The sequence below is a fragment of the Cebidichthys violaceus genome, unplaced genomic scaffold, assembly GCF_023349555.1.
Source record: "Cebidichthys violaceus isolate CVI_PGR_0920_01 unplaced genomic scaffold, fCebVio1.0.p SCAF_3, whole genome shotgun sequence".
In the NCBI taxonomy this organism is placed as follows: domain Eukaryota; kingdom Metazoa; phylum Chordata; class Actinopteri; order Perciformes; family Stichaeidae; genus Cebidichthys; species Cebidichthys violaceus.
The window spans coordinates 9,616,624-9,638,705 of NW_027176483.1; the positions used below are offsets into that span (position 1 = coordinate 9,616,624).

General features: G+C 40.3%; 3 protein-coding genes across 3 annotated transcripts in view; 2 read left to right on the top strand and 1 right to left on the bottom strand.

Annotated features, from left to right (window-relative positions):
* Positions 1 to 1,190, bottom strand: part of otud7a (OTU deubiquitinase 7A) — a 34,755-nt gene extending 33,565 nt beyond the window's left edge. Inside the window, exon 1 of the mRNA XM_068723532.1 lies at positions 1,073 to 1,190. The gene's annotated coding sequence lies outside the window, so the exon portion shown is untranslated. The remainder of the gene's footprint in view (positions 1 to 1,072) is intronic.
* A 928-nt stretch (positions 1,191 to 2,118) lies between these two features.
* LOC137881881 (proprotein convertase subtilisin/kexin type 5) lies at positions 2,119 to 17,489 on the top strand. Its single transcript, XM_068724064.1, has 16 exons — positions 2,119 to 2,460; positions 4,116 to 4,319; positions 4,404 to 4,472; positions 4,625 to 4,667; positions 8,094 to 8,239; positions 9,228 to 9,422; positions 10,452 to 10,538; positions 10,630 to 10,828; positions 10,939 to 11,162; positions 11,310 to 11,552; positions 12,471 to 12,716; positions 12,914 to 13,109; positions 13,432 to 13,637; positions 13,757 to 13,857; positions 15,675 to 15,846; positions 15,922 to 17,489. Exons 1-16 carry the CDS (start codon positions 2,283 to 2,285, stop codon positions 16,302 to 16,304), a joined length of 2,892 nt encoding a protein of 963 aa, XP_068580165.1. The 5' UTR covers positions 2,119 to 2,282; the 3' UTR covers positions 16,305 to 17,489.
* Positions 17,490 to 17,866: 377 nt separating this feature from the next.
* On the top strand, positions 17,867 to 20,065 carry gcnt3 (glucosaminyl (N-acetyl) transferase 3, mucin type). The gene has a single exon (XM_068723919.1). It carries the CDS (start codon positions 18,021 to 18,023, stop codon positions 19,284 to 19,286), a length of 1,266 nt encoding a protein of 421 aa, XP_068580020.1. The 5' UTR covers positions 17,867 to 18,020; the 3' UTR covers positions 19,287 to 20,065.
* The last annotated feature ends 2,017 nt before the right edge of the window (positions 20,066 to 22,082 follow it).

Here is a 22,082-nt window from a genome sequence, read left to right on the forward strand (position 1 = left end):
CAGTGCCCTGCTGCACTAAAGCCCTCTGTGGAGCTGGCATGGCCTGGCAGCTACGGGCCCTGCTTTGTATCTCTGCCCATCTATACAAGCTGTCTCAAAATCAGACTCCACTACTGTTAGCTGCCCATCTCATGTGCCCAAGTGAAGCATTGGGACAGGTTTAATAGGTGGCAGAATATGTTGTAAAGGTAAGACAGCAAACCAGTTGATTTGATGTGCATCATTATCTTCCAAATGACCAGGAGGAAACCGTGGAGTCAATTTCATTAGTGTTGTACCCAGCTCAAATATAATCTGATATTAATGATAGATTAAAGGTTTTATTATGTAGGTCTTTTAAAAATAACATAGCAATGAATTAGTGGCCTCACCATCTTTACAGGCAGCCGTATGTGGTAGATATTGTGAACCAGGCCAACAATAAAAGAAGCGTATATGTGCACCAGAATTAAACCATCCAGTGGTATTTGCAGTTATTGTAAGGTTTTTACAATAACTTAAGATGGACAGATAACCAAGAGTGAGACTGCTTTGATTTACTATATGAAACATATAGCTGTTATGTATTCCATCACCATCTACATGTTCAACCATCTGGCCCAAAATACACTGTGATGATTTAAATGTCATGTCTGTAAAAAGAACCAAAGCCTCCTATACGCTAATAGCCCTGGCTATTTATTTTTTTAGGATATGCCACCATCACAAAATAATATTCTCAGCTCTCTCATTTTTGTATTACATATGCTACTGTATGTTTCTACATCACAAAGGTCTGTGACTAAGCATAGAGATAGAAGACCACATCCATGTTTACAGCATTTCACTCTTAGACTACCGTCTCATCCCAAAACCGTCGATGAGATTTGTGGCCTCGATGCATTTGCCTTCGACCTAAAATAAAAAGGTATTCGCACGGAACCTGAAGTTGAATGCATCGAAGCACGTACTCGCATAAAGGCAGGTGCACCTGTCTGCAGTGGTAGCCTATTGTGTTCCCTGTCAAATGAGCCATGAATCGGCCTGTGGCGCTGTGTGCGCAAAATGCAATAAAAACAGGTCTGTCTCTTACCGTTCTGTTTTCAGTCATTACTCCCCATCCTAAGGTTTGCAGTCCAGACCTCTGTCGAACCGTTAATTCCTGTCAGGCTGTGTCTCTCCCTCTCTCTCTCGCTCATCCCCATGTCATATTTCTCCGCTGCAGCAGAACAAAGCCACGCCTCCTCCAGCAGCCTCGCTGCCGCGTGACGTCGGCCGGTGAGGACGTTTGACTCACGCGCTCGGATACACACATCCGGAAAGGAGCCGCGAGAGGCCGCTGTGTCGTCACTTCGACTTAATATTTTACCAAAGTCCGAGGCATATAGTGGCGTTGTGTGGCTTAGGACTTTATATTAATATGTTGTATAGAAGATAACTGCTCGTGCTGTATGCATCACTGGGTTTTACACTACAATTACCAGTTAGACTGTTGAAACAGTTCCATCATTTAAGTTAATAGCAATTCATGTTTCACATTATTCTTCCGAGAAGCAAGATAGTGCTTAAAAGGTGGCCTATAAAACAAGCATAAGACGTCGCCAACGAATTGTATTTTCTTCATTGTTTTGAGGTTAAAGTTTTCCCTTTAGCCTAATACACACAAATGTCAACTACTATACCTTTAATTCCTTGCTTAAATGTTAACAAATCTACCGTTAGCTAGCTTCACATTTAACATTAGTTAGTTAGTTAACAGATGAGTGAATCCTGAAATCAGTGGCGTATAAATTAAGGTACACATGCTCAATGTGTTGACCTAGTTATAGCAATATACATTGTTGACGGCTACACAACAGCTAATTAATTATAGTCTGTAATGCATTTGGTTTGGCAGGTATATCACCTGAACTTCCCTGTTTCTAATTAGAAGAATAAACACATGCACCAAACGCTTTGCGAACAGTCACTCATCTCAATTAACGTTTTTCTCCAGCCACAGTATCTACGGTGTGATGGTTTGTTAAGGCGATCCACTGTAAATAGTCTATTGTGACACAGAAACTGGGTTGCTCTCTTTTTTTCTTCTTCTTTAACTAAATGCTGACCGCAGTCCACGCTCATTGTCGAGGGCTTCACTTGAGCGAACTGGTCCTGCGAGTTGTTTCTGTGCTGGTGTCACAGAGCCCCATATCGATCTGCCAGCGTACCTGCTGCACGGACACTGCGTCTGTGGAGGCACTCCTGACTGAGTGTCTGTTTTTTCCCCCCTGACTTCCAGTGAAAGTCTTCGCGAAACAGCCATGCGGTCCGACGTCGCGTTTCTGATCTTTCTCCACTGTGTGGGATTTATTGGATGTAAACCCTCATCGCCCTGTTTGAGCGGACAGTTTATGCTGAAGAACCAGTGTGTCCTCTGCCACCCCACCTGCTCCGAGTGCGACGGGCACGAGCTGTTTGAATGCACTACCTGTGGAGTTGGTGAGTAAAATGTACTTTCAACGCAGCATACAATCACGGATGGCTTTTCGGCGAATTATATATGAATTAAATCTTTTATTTTTCTCAAAATACGATGCCCTTGATTTACTTTAACAGGGGTTTAAAATCAGCGATGGTATACCCTGGTTATGCAAGGACAACAAATAAATCACCACCAGCTAAACAAAGGCTTCATCGAAGTTAGACAATATCCTTCATCAAATGACAAATTTCACATTCCTCATTATTTCTCTATGAGCTGTGCAAATGTGATCCGTGAATTGCTTGCCATTGACCGATATAATTCCTCTGTTTTTATTTTATTTGTATTTATTTAGTTGGGGCTCCACAGATGGATGATTAAAAACAAAGCCATGTCACAGACTCATTAATCCATCTGAAAGAGAGGGAGGCAGCTCTATTTAATGATTACCAAAGTAAAGTTGTTTGAATGCTTTTGAATGAGAAAAGGAGCAATCTGGTTTACCATTTACCCTTGGCAAACAGTCAGATTGACTGTAGAACTTTTTGGGTTGGATTTTTTCTGTCACAGGGGCACCTTTTGAAATAGGTAAGAAATGAAGGTGTGATCATTTTTCTCCCGAGCTTTCACAGTGTAATCTGATCATGTTAGAATGGGGCCTTTGTTAATCAGAGGGAAAGGAAAAAATATCCCCTCGGGCTAGAAGTATTATACTGTTGCAGTTCACTGGGCGTAACCTGAAAAACCTGCACGTCTCTCTTTCTCTTTCCCTCACACATACTCCTTTCTTTTATATATTCTTTTAATATATGCATTTTGACTTTGTCACATTGATGCCTTTCGGATTTTACTAACTGCATTTCAATGTACATTGATTATATTATCTGTTTTGTTGTTCTTTCTGAACCAACTTCAGCCAAAAGACTATACCACGTTTCTCATGCTCTGTTGCATGTTGTCATATAGAAGTCACATTTCTCTGTGCTTGCTGAGGTTGAATCTCTGGGAAGTGGAAGGGTTAGAAAGGCCCCTTTCCTCCCTGTCTCACACATCTTAAGTGCAGCAACAAGCAGATGAGACAATGCTGTAACTAGGATGCTTCCAGAGAGGCCTCAGGTGCCACAGCTAGGCTAGTGGCAGGTGGCAGAGAATGAATCATTAGAGCCAACAGAAGACTCTGCCTCTGTCTCTGCCCACAGCTCTGATCTCTCTTCTGCCTCTGATTGCCCTTGTTTACATTAGTTGGAGCAACATCAGTCTTGAAGTGATCTCAAACTGTGATCTGTTATTTGCAGGCCTCCAGTCAACATCCTGTGCTGCAGCCATCAGTTCATGATGTTGCTCATGGCTTTGACATCCATTTGTTCAGCTACTATATTCTGTTTTCGATTTCTGCAATATGTGTTAAGTGCTGAAGACACCAAACTTTAACACACTTGGCAGCTTGTCCTTTTGTCTTTCTTTCTTTCCATGTAATTGCCGGGCCCATTTGGCTCTACTTCTGCATTTATTATGAGAAGCTCATTGATTTCCACTTTCAGAAGAGTCTAGATTTTTTGGAAATGGCGTTTCCTGGCAGGAGTTCCGTGTGGCTAATGGCATCTTCATCAGAAGAGAAAATACAGTAGGTTTTATATTAACAAATCCCCTGTGTCCTCCTCCTCCTCCTCAGATGAAGATGGACAGGAACGTTTCCTTCACCAAGGTCGCTGTCGGACACACTGCCCCCGGGGACTCTACCCTGACAGGGGTCACTATGCCTGTCTGCCCTGCATAGCCAATTGTGAACTCTGCACAGATGGCAACATATGTGCCAAATGTCGGGAACACTACAAACTCCAAAATGGAGTCTGCCAAACTGCGTCCTGTGTCATAGGTAAATGTAAAGTATAGTTTCTGTGTTGGCTGTAGGTTAAGAGAAAGTCATTCAATGTTATTATGCTGGATGTCTGGGTTTTAGGGCAGGTGCAGGACCCGGATACAGGGGAGTGCATCGACTGTGAGATGGGCTGCAAAGCATGTTCCACAGGCAAGTCACCATACAACACCATACTATTCCCTCCCTAAAGTAAGGTTCATTGGCTGTGTATTTTGTATAACCCTGGTTATAATAGTGGTACACAATGAAGGTTGCTTTTCCCTATGAGTTCTAATTAATCACCTTTGCTCATTTTTGCACAGAGGACCCTGATATCTGCAACAGCTGTGTGGAAGGTTACTTTCTGTGAGTATTTTCTTCTTTCTATAAGTGCACTTTGTTGTCCTCCCATATTTTCTGCAATAATATCAAATGCTTTCTTAGGTATTATTTTATATAGCTAACATTTTATATTAAGGCTGCTACTAATATTATTTTTGATTAATCCAACTATTTAATTTATTGTATGATGAGGCATGATTAATAAAATGTCCAAAAATAGTAAAAGAAATGCCTACTGCAATACATACAATATTTATTTATCCTCAAAATTGTTGCTGATTATTATGTTTTTGGGTTGTCAGTACGTTTGTACCTACCAGGCGGCACCCTTCACGTTTGAAAACTGAAGCCAACGTGGAAGTGCCTTAAACTTGCATTATTTCTAATAGCCAGCAGGGGGCGACTCCTCTGGTTGCAAAAAGTCTGATTGTATTGAAGTCTGTGAGAAAATGACCTTACTTTTTATTGATTTATTACTTCAGTAAACATCATAAACATGAGTTTTTGATCTCGATAGTCAGTTTCAAGTCTTCTTCAATACAGCATAATGTTCGTTTAGTAAATTATGGTCCCATTTATAGTAAAATAGACTATAAAGCAGAGTATGCTTTAGGGTGTGGCTTCCTTGTGATTGACAGGTCGCTGCCACGGCGTTGTTCAGTCTGGGTGTTGTCAGCGTTTCTATCTTACAACGTTTTCAATTCATGAAAGTTAATTCTTAGCGTTTGGTTGCCTAAAAATGTCTTATTCAATGTTCGGTTGTACTTGGCTCCATCCTCTCCTGTTACTTCTGGTTGCAATAAACCAAGATGGCCACAGCCAAAACCCAAGATAGGGACGGCCAGAATGTCGAACTCAGGCCTTTAAAACAGTAGTCGACAAACCAGTGGGTGACGTCACTTTGACTACGTCCACTTCTTATAAACGGTCTATGCCTCGTACGTATATCCGACAGGACCATTCTTGTGAACACAATAGCCTTGGAACACTTCTAGGAGATTTCTTCAAATTTGGCACAAATGTCCACTTGGATTTAAGGATTAACTGTCTAAAATTTGGTGGTCAAAGTTCACTGTTACCTCACAAAACATGTTTTTGGCCATAACTCAATAATTATGACAATTTTACAATTTTTATCTAAATAAGATATAATTATGAAGTAATGACATTTTTGACAGACATGGATGTAAACTGCAACATGACTTGTTGGCGGAGGCATACAACTGTTCGGCTGTAATTCTACCTAACTAAATTACCTCGGAATTGTTTTTATTTGCATTGCCACAATACATAAAGAGTAAATCAATATGCAGTTTGTGAGTTGATACACCATACCTTTCTATAAATTCCATTCCTTTTTATTCATGCCACAAGAAACTACATTTCATCTGTATATCTGTTTACACCACATTATCACTTGGAGGTTACAGAGGTAGAACAGACCTTCAATTGTTTACCTCTCCCCTGAGTTTAGGCCTCCTGGTATTGTGTTAGTCGGGTTACCTTCCATTCGGAGTTGTACACTGTTACCTGAGCCTTGGTTTGAGCACAGAAGAGTAGTTTGCTTCACAGAGATAATTAACAGTGTGTGTTTTTATGTTCTGTGTGTGAAGGAGAGTAGTAAAGAGAACAAGTAAAAGTGGAAAGCATAGCCAGTATCGGGTGTGATTATATAGGGTGTACCATCTTGACTTCACTGACTGCTCTTGTGAATCACAGCGGAGGAGGGTTGAAGGAAAATTCCTCGCTTCACTGCACTCACCTCCTCTTACTGCCTTTACATAGGTTCAATGATATACTCAGTCTTCTTCTGTGAATCTAATTGTGTAAGTTTTACTTTAACAGTAATGGTTTAGAGATTTAAAACAGCAGGTCCACTCAGTCATTTCTGTGGCAGCAGTACTTATTACATCTATCATGTGAGGCAAACACCAATGAAAGAAACCTCATAGAGCATCAACTGCAGGAAGAGCCTCACTGTGATAGATTGTGACAGTTTCCAGCACTTAAAGAAATTCCACTACCGAGGTTTTGCTAGTAGTAATGAAAAATGTTTAAGCCGGACAGCTTTGGCACAATTGTGAATCTGTGGAGCCAATGTTATTCTCGTATAAAACACTGACTATTGAAAAGAATCACAGCATGATTGATGATTCATTTATTGACATTTATCTTTATCTCTATGGATTATCTGTGCAGCTAAACCAAGAAATAGTTGTCATTCACTCTCAATATATATTTATATTGTATATATATTTTATTTACTTAAGCTTTCTTAACTTTAGGGATTACATAAAGCATATTATCAGCTTTTCCTAACAGATTAAAGGAGTAAAAGCCCTAAACAAAAGTTCCTTTGGAAATGCTGATGTGCTCTCCTGGAATGGATAGTCTAATATTTGCACAGAGGGATTCTTAAACATCCCGCAGATTCTTGAGTGGTGTACTGTTTCCAGGCCAGAGACAGGGCCTGGTCTGCACCAGTTGCTATTGGGAGTGAGTTGATGGATGCAGTGTGGCGCCTCCAGCTGTTCCTTCTCAAACAACCACCGCATCTTAGCACCAAATCCATGGCAACGCAGCAGGAATTGCGTCTAGACTGTCGGTGGTAAAATTCTCTCATGTTGGGAAGTGGCTGCAGAGCATGTTGTACTATATAAGTTAGTGGCTTATTATTGCTGTTTAGCTTGTTTCATTTAGAGTGTTAAGTCTCTAAATTAGGAGTCATTCTTGTTTAAATGTTTTATGTGTGACATTTTTGCAACTCAATATCTCAGCTCCTTTGGGCTAGATTTTTTTTTTTTTAGGACAACTGTCTCATGTTTAATAGCTCAGTTAAGCCCCGAAGGACTAATAGGACAGGTTAATGATAGAAATCTCCCCATGTTTCTGGGCTACAAATAAAACACCAATTAACTTTCTGTCCTAAGAAGAGAATAGAACCATGATAATCTTCAAGTAAAGCAGCCTACATTATGTTTTGGTGTCTGTTTGCTGTCCTTACTGATGTTTGACTGAGTACACCTTTTGGTTAAGGACTGAATTGAAGTCAACAATAGAGCTGCAGGTGTGCTGTGGACTGACACAGTGCATGATTTCCTCTTGCATGCGGTTTGTTTTGTCTTTTCCTTGGTTTCAGTTCACAGCCTCAGACTCATCCATGTTGGCAAAGCCATTCTTCATTCACTGTAAACCTTTGACATCATACAATACAATCACAATAGTTTTCATCAGGTCTTTGATATTTCAATAGCTTTGTTCTGCATGTTTGCTTTCGAAAAAGGAGCCTCTTTTTGCTTAATAGCTATGACGGACAACAATCTATTGACCTTTTTCCCACACATAGAGCAACCCTAGTTTTAGACAGACGGCTGTTAATTGTTATGGATTATTGGTTAACACTTTGGATAGTATTTGATTTTAGTTGTGAATCAACCTTTTCTTTTGCAGTTTCAGACACCAGTGTCGCAGGCATTGCCCCCAGAGCACCTATGAAGACTGGGGCAGGGGTTTGTGTCTGCCCTGTCCAGCACCATGCACAGATTGCAGGAGTAACACACGCTGTCTTGCCTGCCAGCCTGGTTACTTCCTCAATGGTACCGGTCGCAAAGAATGACCATTTCTGTGTATATTTTGTTTACTACTAGCGCACTAAAGGATTCAGGTGACCTCTTTGTCCTACACAGTACTAGTAGAGTTTGGGTGTAATATACTCTTTAATCCCTGTGTATGAGAGAGTGATCAATCATTCTTGCGAAAGACAAATGATGGCACTCTGGAGTCTTCATTTGGATTGCAAATCATGTCCATGTCAGCAAATCAGGAACATGAGATATGCAAATGAATGGTTTATGCAAACAAGGAATTATGATTGTGTTCTAAGGTTGTCTTCTTTATGGGCATCTAAGAACAATTGTTTTGAGAATGTAAGTAAAGCCTGTAGCTATTTAATAAAAGATCAGCGAGTATACATCTACTCTATCAATCTGATTTTGTACATATTTCATGGGCATGTGGTTATAAATAGTGTCAGACAGGATATATCACAGAAGGTCAGCTTATTTGCTCTTCTTTAGCCACAAGGTCTACTTTAAGAAATATTTTTGTAATATTATGTACCTGGGCATTTGTATGGAATTTGGAGAGAGAGAGAGAGAGAGAGAGAGAGAGAGAGAGAGAGAGAGAGAGAGAGAGAGATCCTGAAAGGGCAGACAGAAGTAAATGAAGATCTTTTGATGAGATTTGAATCTGAGACCACATCAGAGCCACATTGCTAGTTTTTATGCTATGTTTCAATAAAAATAGGTTGTACTGATTCTAAACATTGTGTTGTGCAAATTGGAATACTTTAGTGTTGCCCTCCTGAAATAATTTATGTTACCATATCACATAGTGATTGGGCACTCCTACATAAGATAGTAAGACTCTTTGAAACTTCCCTCAATAGATAATGGTTGAAATGGTAAATTATATATTATCTACAATATTGTCTCTGCTAGGTTTTTCAAGATACTATTTGCTGATACAGATGAAGTGCAGTACCAAAAACTAGTGTAACTTCTTCTCTACTTACTGCCCTGTCAGGAGGTGACTGTATAAAGCAGTGCCCCCAGCAAACCTTCAGTGACTCCAGTGGGTGGCTCTGCCAGTCTTGCCACAACTCCTGCCAGACATGCCATGGACCTCGGGCAACCAACTGTGACCTGTGCCTTGGTGGGAACCCTCCTCTACATGGGCAGTGCCCTCTGGTTAACTGCCCCTTGGGACAGTACTTTGAAGGTAAGAGGAACAACCAAATCAGGCCTAATTTTTAACAGTTAATGTGATCTTTCTCAAAAGGTAACTGTTTCTGACTTACAGAAACAAGACAACATGAAAGCAAAGTGATTATGACATCAGGTGACGGTTAAATCAGAGATTGTACTGAATAACATGATACTTGACTCGTTGATTCCCTGATGGAAAAAAATGTTTTTCTCCTGTGGGAGGTCAGAGCAGTACCATAGGAATTTGGAGGGATTCAGTGTCTTGCTCATGGACATGTTAGCATGGTGGATTCTTGCCCCTGAGACAGTAGCTTGAACCCTGCTGAAGGACCTCTAGGTTGAAGGACGCTCTCCAACTCACTATGTCACCCTGCCGCACATGCACTGCCTCACCTTTCATTCAAAAGCCATTTTAGTGGAGCTATTTCAAAAGGCTTCTCTGCCTCAAGCACAGGGCTCTTCAACTGCTTCCCCTGTGGTGTCTGTGTCAACAGCATTGGAATATCACACTCCACTGTCATCAACCATACAGGGTAATTGGGCTGATCATTTATAGTCGGTCTGACGTTCATTGTAAAGAGCACTTATCATAAGTGACCTCATACCAATGTGTTGCATTACAAGTATAACTGATTTTTATTTTTGTAATACAGAGTATTTTTTAAAAGCTTGGTTATTCCTTACATGCAATCCTTATACCTTGTATATAGTTGTATCCATATAAAGGGTGTAAGAATTGCATGTAAACATCAATGGTTTACATGCAATAATGGATAATTTCGTGGCTTCCCTATTGTGAATACCCGGTACCATTTTGCAGGTTTCAGACACCCCAACCGCATCCATCCTTTGTGCCTAAGCAACACAAGACTTATTATTGAAATAGTTTATTATGCTTCCATCTAGTGGTAAAGGTGGGTAATGCAGACAATTGTCAAGTTTCTGTACTCAAGTCCTCAGATGAACAGGATAATTCTCTGTGTTCTGTCAAATGTGATGTTTCGTTATATATAATATATCTGTTTATTAATTTATTTTTTAGGGAAATATAGTGAATGCCACGCATGTGATGCTTCCTGTAAGAGCTGTTTTGGCCCACAAGCGCTGGATTGCTCTTCTTGTTTCAAAGGTACAAGTATTTACTATCTTCATTTATGACTATAAATTGAAACATTATTCCAGTTCCTTTTGTGCATTGTGTGTGCATTTGTGTGTCACAGGATATTTCTTGGGTCAGGACAGTTCTTGTGTAGTGCAATGTCCATCTGGCTCCTACGCAAACACTGCAACTCAGTTGTGTGAGGACTGCTCGCCAAGCTGTGAGGCCTGCGTGGATACCAGTGATAACTGCATCAGCTGTTCTAAAGGCAGCTATAAACTTTTTCTCCACCAGGGGAGGTGCTGGTCAAATTGCCCAGAGTAAGTAGTTGGAGAAGCTAAGCAGTAAAATGAAAAAAAAACCTTTGTTAATGATGGTGTGTTCTTGATTTCACTCTTTATGCCTGAACAAATCTACTGACTAATTTCAGAGGTTTCTTTGAGACAGCAGAGGGATCATGTGAAGCCTGTGATAGCTCCTGTTTGTCATGTGATGGGATCAAGTCCCAGTGTCTATCCTGTGCTGATGGCCACTACTTGGAGAGTGGTATGTGTAGATTCAACTGTTCACTGCGGACATATCCTGCAGATGATGGTACCTGCAGACGCTGTTCTCCCCACTGTGATGTTTGCTCAGATGACAGGACCTGTTTCAGTGAGTTTGTGGCTGTTTGGGCAGCTTTTTTAATAAAGAGGAAAAATGTTCCAAGTGGATTACATTTTACAGTGAATTGTAAGACATTGTATCACATCCTGAAATCTCTTCATACATCTTTACCACCCTTCCTCAATATCATTTCAGAATGCAGTTTCCTTTACCTGATGCTGCACGGTGTGTGTAAGGCAAGTTGTCCCATGGGCTATTATGAGGACATGGAGGAGGGCCGCTGTGGTCAGTGCCACCCAACATGTGTCAGCTGTTCAGGGCCTATGGCAGATGACTGTGAGACCTGCTCAACATTTAGCCCCAAACTCTATAAGGGTACATGCTCCAAAGACTGTCCCACTGGTACCTACTATGAAACTGAAGCTCTGGAATGTCAAGGTAAGCCTCTTGATACGACATGACTAAATTCAATTTTTAAGCAGCGTTGAATATACAAGCATAGTTTTCTGATCATGTACTATCTGGCCCTGCCCTTTTAGATTGTTATGCAGGTCTCATTGTTTATGCACAAGAGCAGCTCAACTATGGAAACTAAAATAGTCAAATATACACTTTGTAAGACCTCTGCACCGGCAGCAGCGTTTCTGTGATATCTCAGAAATGCAATTTAAGTAAGTAAATAAGCAAATCTCTTCAAATTTGGTAAAGAAACACTTGGACACAAGGAGGAACTGATTTGATTTTGGTGGTCAAAGGTCAAGGTCACTGTGACAAAAATGAATATTTTAATTATGATAATTTCACACAAATGTCTAATAAGATAAAATGATGAAATTATGACATTTTGTACGACATGGATGTAAACTGAAACTTGATGATCTGCAGAGGCATACAACCGCAAGGCCGCGGTAAACCATACTATACTATACAGAGGCATACATACTATGACTATTTCATGATACTTTGCATGGCATACTATAATATGACAATGTTATGCCTCTGTACCACCAACATATTCATCTGAAGTGATCCAGGTGCACACTGGGTATTTTACCAGACAGTTTTGTAGAATGAAATCCAGCTTGACATTATGCCTTGGCTTGTAAGGGTTTAATATAACTGGTTGATCAGAAAAATCACTGGGCATGTTTTACAAAGACACAATTTACAATTGTATGTAAGTTTGCTTATGCTTATGTAGAAAGCACTAAATCCACAGTATGTAAAACCACAACACTACCATGTCTGTCTGTTGCTTAAGATGATAATAATTTACCTTGGTGATCACATCCCCTTTTGCAAATACAGTCATATTACATTCACCTGACGCAGTCTCATTTGTTTCACCATGGGCAGAGTGCCACCAGACCTGTATGAGCTGCTCCGGTTCAGATGCAAACCAGTGCACCCAGTGTGAAAAGGGACTTGTGCTGGATCCAAACACATTGTTGTGTGGTGTGACAGGTGACACTGACTGCCCACCGAGGACTTACCTACACGATGACCAGTTCACCTGCGTGCGTTGCCATCAGCACTGTTACTCTTGTGAGGGACCAGGCAACGATGAATGCCAGACCTGTGGCGTCCCCAAATACCTTTATAGTGAGCATGTTCCACCAATTTTTTACTGCACACTGAAGGGGTTTTGGGTGTAAAATAAACAGAAATCAGCAGAGAAGCGGATTTTTAAAAAGTGACTAAAAGTGTCCAGATAAACAGGACAAAAAAATAAAGAAGTAAGAAAGGATGCATGAGTGTGTACTAATAAATTGGGAATGGGACTGTCTGCTATTTTCCAGACAGCACTTGTGTAAGTGAGTGTCCGGCTGGTACATACGACACAAGCCAGGATGCTGACGGAACAGAGCTGGGCCTCTGTTTGCCTTGTGATAACGCCTGTTCCACCTGCTCGGGAGCATCACCCAAAGATTGCCTCACTTGCTCTTTAGGATACCTGCGTCTCCTTCAACTCTGTGTCACCCATTGTCCCACAAGGTAAAAAACCTAAGCCTCCATATTTGTCTTGAATATATTTACTTTGTGATGAAACAAAATGGTCTGTTGACTTTCTCCCCACCCTTATTGATCCAATAAAACAAAGAACATGTCTGGAAACGAGCAAAGCTGCTAACAGAGCCAATATGTTCCATTTCTATGCAATTTCTTCAACAGCAGAACAACTTCCTCTGGAAACTTTTATTCTTAATTGAGTCAATTCCACAGATGTAGACTACTTTTTTAATCCTAAATTATGTCTGGCAGAATCCAAAAATCAAAGTACATGTCTGACTTGTTTATTGATGATGCATTTCTTCAGGTATTACAGAGAGGGCTCCCACTGTGAGAAATGTGACCAGTCCTGTGAGCAGTGTACAGGACCAGGACCTGAGTCCTGCAGGGCCTGTTTACCTCCTCTTCTGGAGCTGCAAGGCACCAAGCTGTGTGTTGAGCGCTGCCCACACCGCTTCTATCGGCTCAGTGACATCTGCAAACAGTGCCACACCAGTTGTCAGACCTGCATAGGTACAGATGATGAAGCTATTAACTTAAGCTATCAAATATTGTTGTCTTCTCCACCTATTGTCAATATTGAACATTTCTTTATTAGTTTTCGTATCATGAGTACGTATATGTGTTTGCAGATGCCTCGCCCCAGGGATGTATGACGTGCGACTGGGGCAGCACTTTAAAGGACAGTGTCTGCTATCCACACTGTGAGGAGGGGCAATACTTTTCGAAAAAGGTATAATTATTATAATCATAATATTTAAAGGCACAAGATTACATGACATTACAGTCATTTAGCAGACGCTTTGATCCAAAGCGACTTACAATAAGTGCATTCAACATTGGTAATCAAAAGAACTACTAGTCACCAGAAGTCATAAGTACATCTCCTTTTCCAAACAAGCATCAAGCAAACAAAATAAATGCCTACGTTTGATTTATACCTAACACAAAGTGCAAAGCAGTCGCATTCATTTCTCACTTAATCAGTGCACTGCTACATTGGAATAGTGGATGTACTTTGGTTGTTATATCCATAAATGAGATACTGCTGATGTCCTTTTGTATGCATTATGAAATCATAATTAAGTACATGATTCAATTTGACATATGTTTTTTTTCAATCAGCTTCTTACTATAGATCTGCCAAACAAAGATGTTTTCTTAACTTCGTATAGTATGATGGGCAGGGGTGGGCTGGCCATAGGGGATACCGGGCATGGCACCGGCACCAAAACGTAAATCCTTTAAAGGTGGAGCTGAAAAGCTCAGGGAGAAAAAGAAGAGATGTCTTGAGGAAGGTGCATCAAAATGTTTTTAAATCTCTGACTTATTTGGGAAACCTCTGACTGGTGACAGTGATATGATGGTAAGGTCTGACAGTAACTCCACTTTTTTCCCCCAGTCCGCCCCCGTGTGTAGGCCAGGATATCTGCAGCACGACCATATTGAATTTAAATCGTTTTTTTAAACACACGTTTTGCCTTTAACAAATATTTTGCCTCCTTATTGCCATATTGCAATTTTGATAACATTTTGAACAATTGTTCAGCCCGATTTTTTTTTAACCCTCCTGTTATATTCGTTTTTTAGGTACAGCCATAATGTTCGCAGGTCAATTTGACCCGGTGCATGTTTAATCATCCAAAAGTGGTCAGAAACCAAAAAATCCTAATAAATACAGTTTGTACCTCATCATCAACTCCATTACTAACAATTCAATCAGTATTTAGTGGAATGTAGTTATTCACCCCTCCATAGATCATAGTTCACTCGTTTTCATGAAAAATATATGTTCAAACATTGTTTTTGGTACTTTGGAAAAACCTAGATATAAATTGCATTAGTCTACCATAACATGTATTTATTTAAAAAAATTTTGTACATTTTGAAACTTTCTTTTTTTCATGGGGTGATGTAGATAAATAGAGATGAGACACCTCTGCTGTTCAGGGTCATATTGACCCGCTCACTCAAAATCAAGCCAAATGAATACAAAAGGATTTGTATTGAAAGTAAACTTCATTTATGTTCATTTATAGTGTTAAGAAATAGAAATTTACAAAAATGAACAAGGGATGAGCACAATGAACAGGTGTGTGTGTATGTGTGTGTGTGTATGTGTGTGTGTGTGTGTGTGTGTGTGTGTGTGTGTGTGTGTGTGTGTGTGTGAGAAATGGGGTGAAACATGGTGGGAGGGAGTAAGAAATACTTTGTCTCACGTTTTCAAAGAAAGAAATGGTCTAAACTTGACACTTCTGACCCCTTATAGCCTCCATTTTCACTGCCGGGTCAAATTGACCCGAACATCATCTCTGTTATAGAAACCTGCAGGGGGTGGGGGTTTTTTTAAACGTTGATTACACTAATTAAGGCAAGCAGAATAAGTTTCATACAGAAAAAGTACTTTTAAATATTTTTTCTAGATTTTCAAACTTTGAAACGGGTCAATTTGACCCGGAACATAACAGGAGGGTTAAATATATTTAAGTGCAGACAGATAGATGTGCCCAGTTCAGAAAATATATAATTTCTGAAAGTGTACCTTTGTAGGAAACCTGTGAGCCATGCGACAGCTCCTGTGGGCATTGCACTGGCCCCAGACCTGACCAGTGTCTGACTTGTCACCGGGATTCTGCTCTTCATGCTGTGGAGAACCGCTGTGCTCACTGCTGTCAGGTCGGAGGGAATGACACAGATTGTTGTGTTTGTGACAGCCGCTCAGGTAGAGACGCTGCCTATCATAACAAACACAATTGTTTTTATTTGACCATCTACTAAAGGCAGTTTTTTGTTCTAGTTCTGTGTGTGGAGGCCCCCCAACCCAAGTCAGGAGAGGATCAGGCAACAGACCTGAATATGTCTTCTAGAACTCTGAAGCACACCTCAGCTGGCCTTCCTATTGCCCTGCTGCTAGCACTGGGGTTGGCTCTGGCCATGTTTGCCTTGGTCAAGGCCCATGCCAGGAAGAGGCTTTGCTGGGGCCAAAGCTATGAGAGACTCAGTGGCAGCGCCAGCATCAATATGCCCCACGGTGTTCCCGAGCCGGACAGTGGAGACGAGGTGGATGTGGTGTACACCAGTAGAGGTGGATCAGTATATCGACGCTACAGCTTTATCCATGAACCGGACACAGGTGCAGACCAGGATGTGGATGAGAGCACTTGTCTCAATCAATTTTAGATACATACGTACCAGATCTTGAAGTGTCAACACAGGTGAATTCAAAATAGTTTAGTCAATGTATTTTGCCTTTTAGTGATATTTTGCTTTGGTACATTGCTTGATGAGTTATTGTGTTTATTCTACTTTACAAAGTGCCTGTACCTGTATAATGCACATTCTAAGTTGAGGCATTTGCGAGTAAACAGTGAAAGAAATACATATGTGTATGTATTAAAATGGTAAACAGCTTAGTATAACCGATACCCCCTCCCAGTGTGGGTCACTGAAACACTGCTGTTCTATAACCTCTAGCTTCCCTGACAGCGGGATAGCGACAGAATGTGTTGATTATATTTATTTGTATTACTCTGAATCTGTAAAGTAACTAATGTTAAAATGTGTCACAATAGAGCTGCATTTCACCCAAAGAAATGTGTGCGTGTGCATGTGCGTGTGTCTGTGTGTGTGTGTGTTAGATAAACCCAAAGTCAGGCAACAGAAATGTGGTTTGACTGCATCCATTTAAATCAGGAGCGATAAGGTGAAGAATTGTTTGTTAAATACAGATGATAAGTAATGCTAAAGTCTTGACAGACTCATAGGCTCTTGGACTCTACCAGGACAGCTATTTAGACTGCATTTTACAGTTGGCACACCAGATTGGTACAATTTAGGATTAATGACCCCCTCAGCATCAAAGCACGATCTGGTTGGGAGTCAGGGAGATGAAGGAGTGACACCGGCCTCTGCAGGTGCCATGTTATTAATGGGGGCGCCATCAGCCTCTGGTCCAATATCCTGCCACCGCCTGCAGCGGAACAAACTGAGAAATACACAGAACAGCACCACCCTCAGACAGGGAGGGAAAACAACACAACCACACACAAAATACAAGATACACATTATGACTCAGGTTCCTAACCCTCACTATATATCTCTATGGCTAAAGGTTACAAATGTATAAGTTTGGGTCAGTTACTATGGGCTCGTGCTTTCAGCTGTCTCCAATCCTGTAGCAGATCTCACCTGCAGTTGATCACAGAACTACAGTTTCACAATGTTGGAACAATGTTTCTAAGTATTCAATTCATTTACAATTAGTCAATAGATAAATTAGATGAACAGATGAATATATCTGGGTGGACTGTTTCTCTGACAATTTGGGTGTATACCTTAACAGTGTGTATTACTTTTTATGTTTTACTTGAGATAAAAGAGATATTTGTTAAACATTGAAATGATCATGTATAATAATTGAAACCTGAATGATATGTTATGAATATTAATTTATATATTTATCATTTCTATAATAATCTTTTCTACTTGATGTCGTTAGTGCATCTTGAAAATTGGCTATATTTTGATGGCTGTAGGGAGTCTTTAGTGTCAGTGTAAGCAACAGACGTAGGTTATGTCAATCTTGTGTGTTTAAACAAGTCTACAACTATACTACTTTGTTCGTACATCTTCTCCGTTGTCACATGCAATACACCACACCCTAGTCAGGAACTATTGGATAGTATACTTAACAAGCTCCTTCCACACCTTAGTCTGACACACCTCCTTAGGGGGCAGATTCAGCTTGTGTTCATGACAACAGACCGTGTCTCACTGGACAAACTCTAACTCGCACTAAAGACAAGGTGTGTTGTGGTTAACTCGCACTAAAGACAAGGTGTGTTGTGGTTAACCCGCACTAAAGACAAGGTGTGTTGTGATACCTCAAGCAAGGACATGGCTTATGCAAGGCTGTTGAAGAGCCAGATGTTGAGGACCTCCTTACTAATCGTCATCGGTATGTTACTTTCTTTTGTCCTTTGGGAAACTGCCTTAAAAAGGCAGCCATTGCCTGATCTCAAAATACCACTGCAGTTCTCTTCAGACCTGCCTGGCTGCTTGGCTATCATCAGTGGAGACGCAGAGGGGAGGAAAGACGAATTAAAAGGGCTTCTGGCATCCCGGAAAAGACAAATTCTTTTATCCGAGGACTTTTACCTTGATGTGACAAAGGACTGTCCATCTTACATTGAAAAGAGAGGTTTTATTACAGCACCTTTCAGTGAGGAGGAAAATAATTTTCCCATTGCCTACTCCATGGTGATCCATGAGAAGATTGAGATGTTTGAGCGACTTCTACGAGCTGTTTATACTCCTCAGAATATCTACTGTGTGCATGTGGACCAGAAATCCACTAAAGAATTTCAGAAGGCTGTGGAGGCAATTATTTCCTGCTTTCCTAATGTGTTTCTAGCCAGTAGATTAGAAAGAGTGGTATATGCCTCATGGTCCCGAGTGCAGGCAGATTTGAACTGCATGAAAGACCTGCTGAACTCGCAGGTCCAGTGGAGGTACCTGCTTAACACCTGTGGGACAGATTTCCCCATCAAAACCAATGGAGAAATGATTAAGGCAATGAAGACCCTCAACGGGAGAAACAGCATGGAGACTGAGGTAACCAATGACTACAAGAAAAATCGTTGGCTGTATCATTACAATGTAACTAATGAGATCATCCGGACAGATGTGAAGAAAAGTCCCCCACCCATTAGCAGCCCCATGTTCACAGGAAATGCTTACTTTGTGGTCACCAGAGACTTTGTGAAACATGTGCTGCAGGACAGAGAAGTTCAGCAACTTCTGGAATGGGAGAGGGACACATGGAGCCCTGATGAGCACTTGTGGGCCACTCTACAGCGAATGCCCTCTGTTCCTGGATCAGTGCCTGCCAACAACAAGTATGATGTGTCAGACATGCAAGCCCTCGCTCGTGTGGTGAAGTGGGGCTATTTAGCAGGAGATATGAAAAATGGAGCCCCGTACTATCCTTGCACGGGTGTTTACAGAAGATCAGTTTGTGTGTACGGAGCTGGTGACCTCCCGTGGCTCTTGAGACAATATCAACTCTTTGCAAATAAGTTTGATCCTGAGGTTGATGATATTGCCATTAGATGTATAGAGTCAATTCTACGTTTGAAAGCTTTAGGCCATGACCCACTTTAAACAGCTCAATATTCCATCATTGTGTAAAGCGTGTTATTACATGAAATGTAAAATGTATTTTACTTGTCAGTTTGTTCTTTGGACAGGTAAATAGTATATAAACCTCTAACTTATTCTATATTGTCAACGATTTTCTACTGCAATGTCATTAAATATTTTGTATTCTTTTTATATTTTATCATTATCTTTTAATGGGAATATTTTATTCTGTGGCTGTTAATGTTATTATCAGTATATTGTTATCCATCATCTATAATATTCATTCTTATATTATTTTCAAGATATTATGGATTTTGCTTCTTTATTCTAATCAAATTTATATGATTTCAATTAAATCTATTTGTGGTGCCTTTTAGTGGACCGTCAGTGGAAGAGAAAGCAAAAAAAACTACATCGCAATTTGGAGATTATTAATTTAATCTTGTCAAACGTGCTTAGTGTTTTGTCACTTTACAAATTACATCTATCTTGTTACCATGGCAAAACTGTTACTAAATAGAATATCACAATTGTTTTCTCTCCACAAATCAGGGGGAACATTCAAGTGAGGGGCAAAAAAAACAACTTTATTTTCCCCAGGCAAGATTTTGATAGAGAACATCAGCAGTGAACATTGAAAAAGGTGTTGTCAAAACTTGTTCTATGAAATACCAGTCAACGGGTCAGAGACCATAATGCATTGTAAAAGTCAGAGCAACCATAAAAATATATTAAATTTCTCTCCATTGTCACCTTTTGAATATAAATATGTATTTAAATGTAATAAAGCAGAACATGCATCAACCACTTGTAACAGAGTGCCTTAAATAGCGTGTAGTAACACCAGTAACTAGGGAACACCAATAAGCTAAGTATGACATAATGATTCAGCAGTAAATACAAAATAAAGATTACAAATGTTTCAGACAGCATGTGGAAAAACGCTGAAGATCGAGCTGTAAAACGTTCCATGGTGTGACAGGCAGCATAGTTTCAAAAAGGCACTTTCTTGAGTCACAAAGAGTCATGGCAGTCGAAGCGTTCTCCTCCTCCACATCTCGCAGTGCGAGCAGGGTCACTCTGGAACAGCAGCAGCTGCGATCTCCACTTTGCCGTGCATGTCCTGGTCGATTCTGCAGACAAATTCAACAGGCATCAGACATCTGTGTGCCAGGGATGGTGTTGGAGAAAAATAACTTTTAGAATGATCAGTTCTTATTGTTTAACATACAAGGCTCCGTGAAGTCTGTGACTACTGTGTGAAATCTCTTCACACTTGTTATCCTCAGATGTTCCTCGTTTAGCAGTCACTGTGACCTTCTGTAAGGGACGATTGTATATCTTACTAAACGTCAAGATGACGTTTGCTTGTGCGGAAGGGGCAAGTTCAAGACATGCCACGTAGCTTTATGCAAATGATTCTGTGCAAACGCACTTGTGTGTTATCCGAAGTATAAATATCAGAGACTCAGAGACAGACCTCTGAGCAGCCTTGATACATGACTTGTATGTGTTTCAACTCTGTCTCCTTCTTGCAAGAATAAATGTCCTGTGATAATTACTTTTACATCGGCTTTGAGTGAATTTCTCTAACAGATGGCATGTCTTCTAACAGGGCTAAGATAACTGATAATCAAAGTGACGACAAGCTACTAAACTGCCCATGAACACACTTTTCATATGATCGCATCCTGAAATGTGATCATTGCACTTATACCATTAAAAAGAGGAGTCTTTGTGTATGACAGAATATTTCTATTTCTGGACCAGACTTGCCGAATTTTGTCCATGATTTTTCTACTGAATGCACTTTAAATATCTGGCCACCGATATCTATTATGAGGTTCTTACTTCCCTTGAAACCTTGCAAGACAAATGCACTAATGTATAGTATAAATCCATGTTAGGGCACTTTATCTCCAGCACACACTGCAAACAGTCGTACAATAAGACAATGTATACAGGTTAAGCAATCTGTGCCAAACTCCAAATTCCATATAAGTGCAACCGTTGTACTTCAGAAACAGCTCCATGGCAATGTGTGAGGTTTTAGTGTGCCTAAATATTAATATTAATCTTCAACTTAAGAACTCATGCACCTTATAACAGAAGTGTTACTAATTGTGACAGCATTGCATACACAATACAGAGTCTCTTCCACAACCCAACAGTTATTCTGTTTATAATTTCCTAACATGACCCGACATATCTGCAAATGAACAATCTCACACTCACTTCTCATCTGTACAGAGCAGAACATTTCTGTGTGCTTGAGCAGGTTTTGTGGCAATAACTAAACATCAGCAGGAAGTGGGTAAGCAGTGAGTCATGCAGAGAGCTGTGAGAGTGGACAGGCCGAGTGTTCAGTGAGGGAGAGTTACTGAGGGGAACCATGTGAGGACATAACAGTGCAACCAAAAAACCACAGTGACTAAGACCAGCTACTTCCTTGTAGACCCATCGCATTTAGTTGTAAAAACATGAACAAACTTAGTAAACATCAACCACATCAAATTCAAAACCTGTTTTTTTTTTTTTAAAAGACACATGCAAGTAAGTGCTACTTGATGCCCCAACTTTAATATTAGAAAGAAGCAATTAAATCATTTACTTTTCAAACTATTCTAACTTGATATTGACATAAAATCGATAATTTAGCATTCCAGTAGAAACGGTGCCTTGGGTATAAAATGGGCTTCAAAGTACATGGTACGATTCAAACCACATACAGATATAGCAATAAATAGAAAACAAAATGAACAAGAAATGACTTTGAAATGAACATCACAGAATTGGCTCAGAAAAAGGATTTAGTTG

Excerpts from the sequence above, each read along its gene's own strand:
- LOC137881881 (XM_068724064.1), top strand. The coding sequence starts at position 2,283 with ATGCGGTCCGACGTCGCGTTTCTGATCTTTCTCCACTGTGTGGGATTT. Across the intron at positions 13,858-15,674 it reads GGCAATACTTTTCGAAAAAG|GAAACCTGTGAGCCATGCGA; the intron begins GTATAATTATTA and ends GTACCTTTGTAG. Across the intron at positions 15,847-15,921 it reads TGTTTGTGACAGCCGCTCAG|TTCTGTGTGTGGAGGCCCCC; the intron begins GTAGAGACGCTG and ends TTTTTGTTCTAG.
- gcnt3 (XM_068723919.1), top strand. The coding sequence starts at position 18,021 with ATGGCTTATGCAAGGCTGTTGAAGAGCCAGATGTTGAGGACCTCCTTA.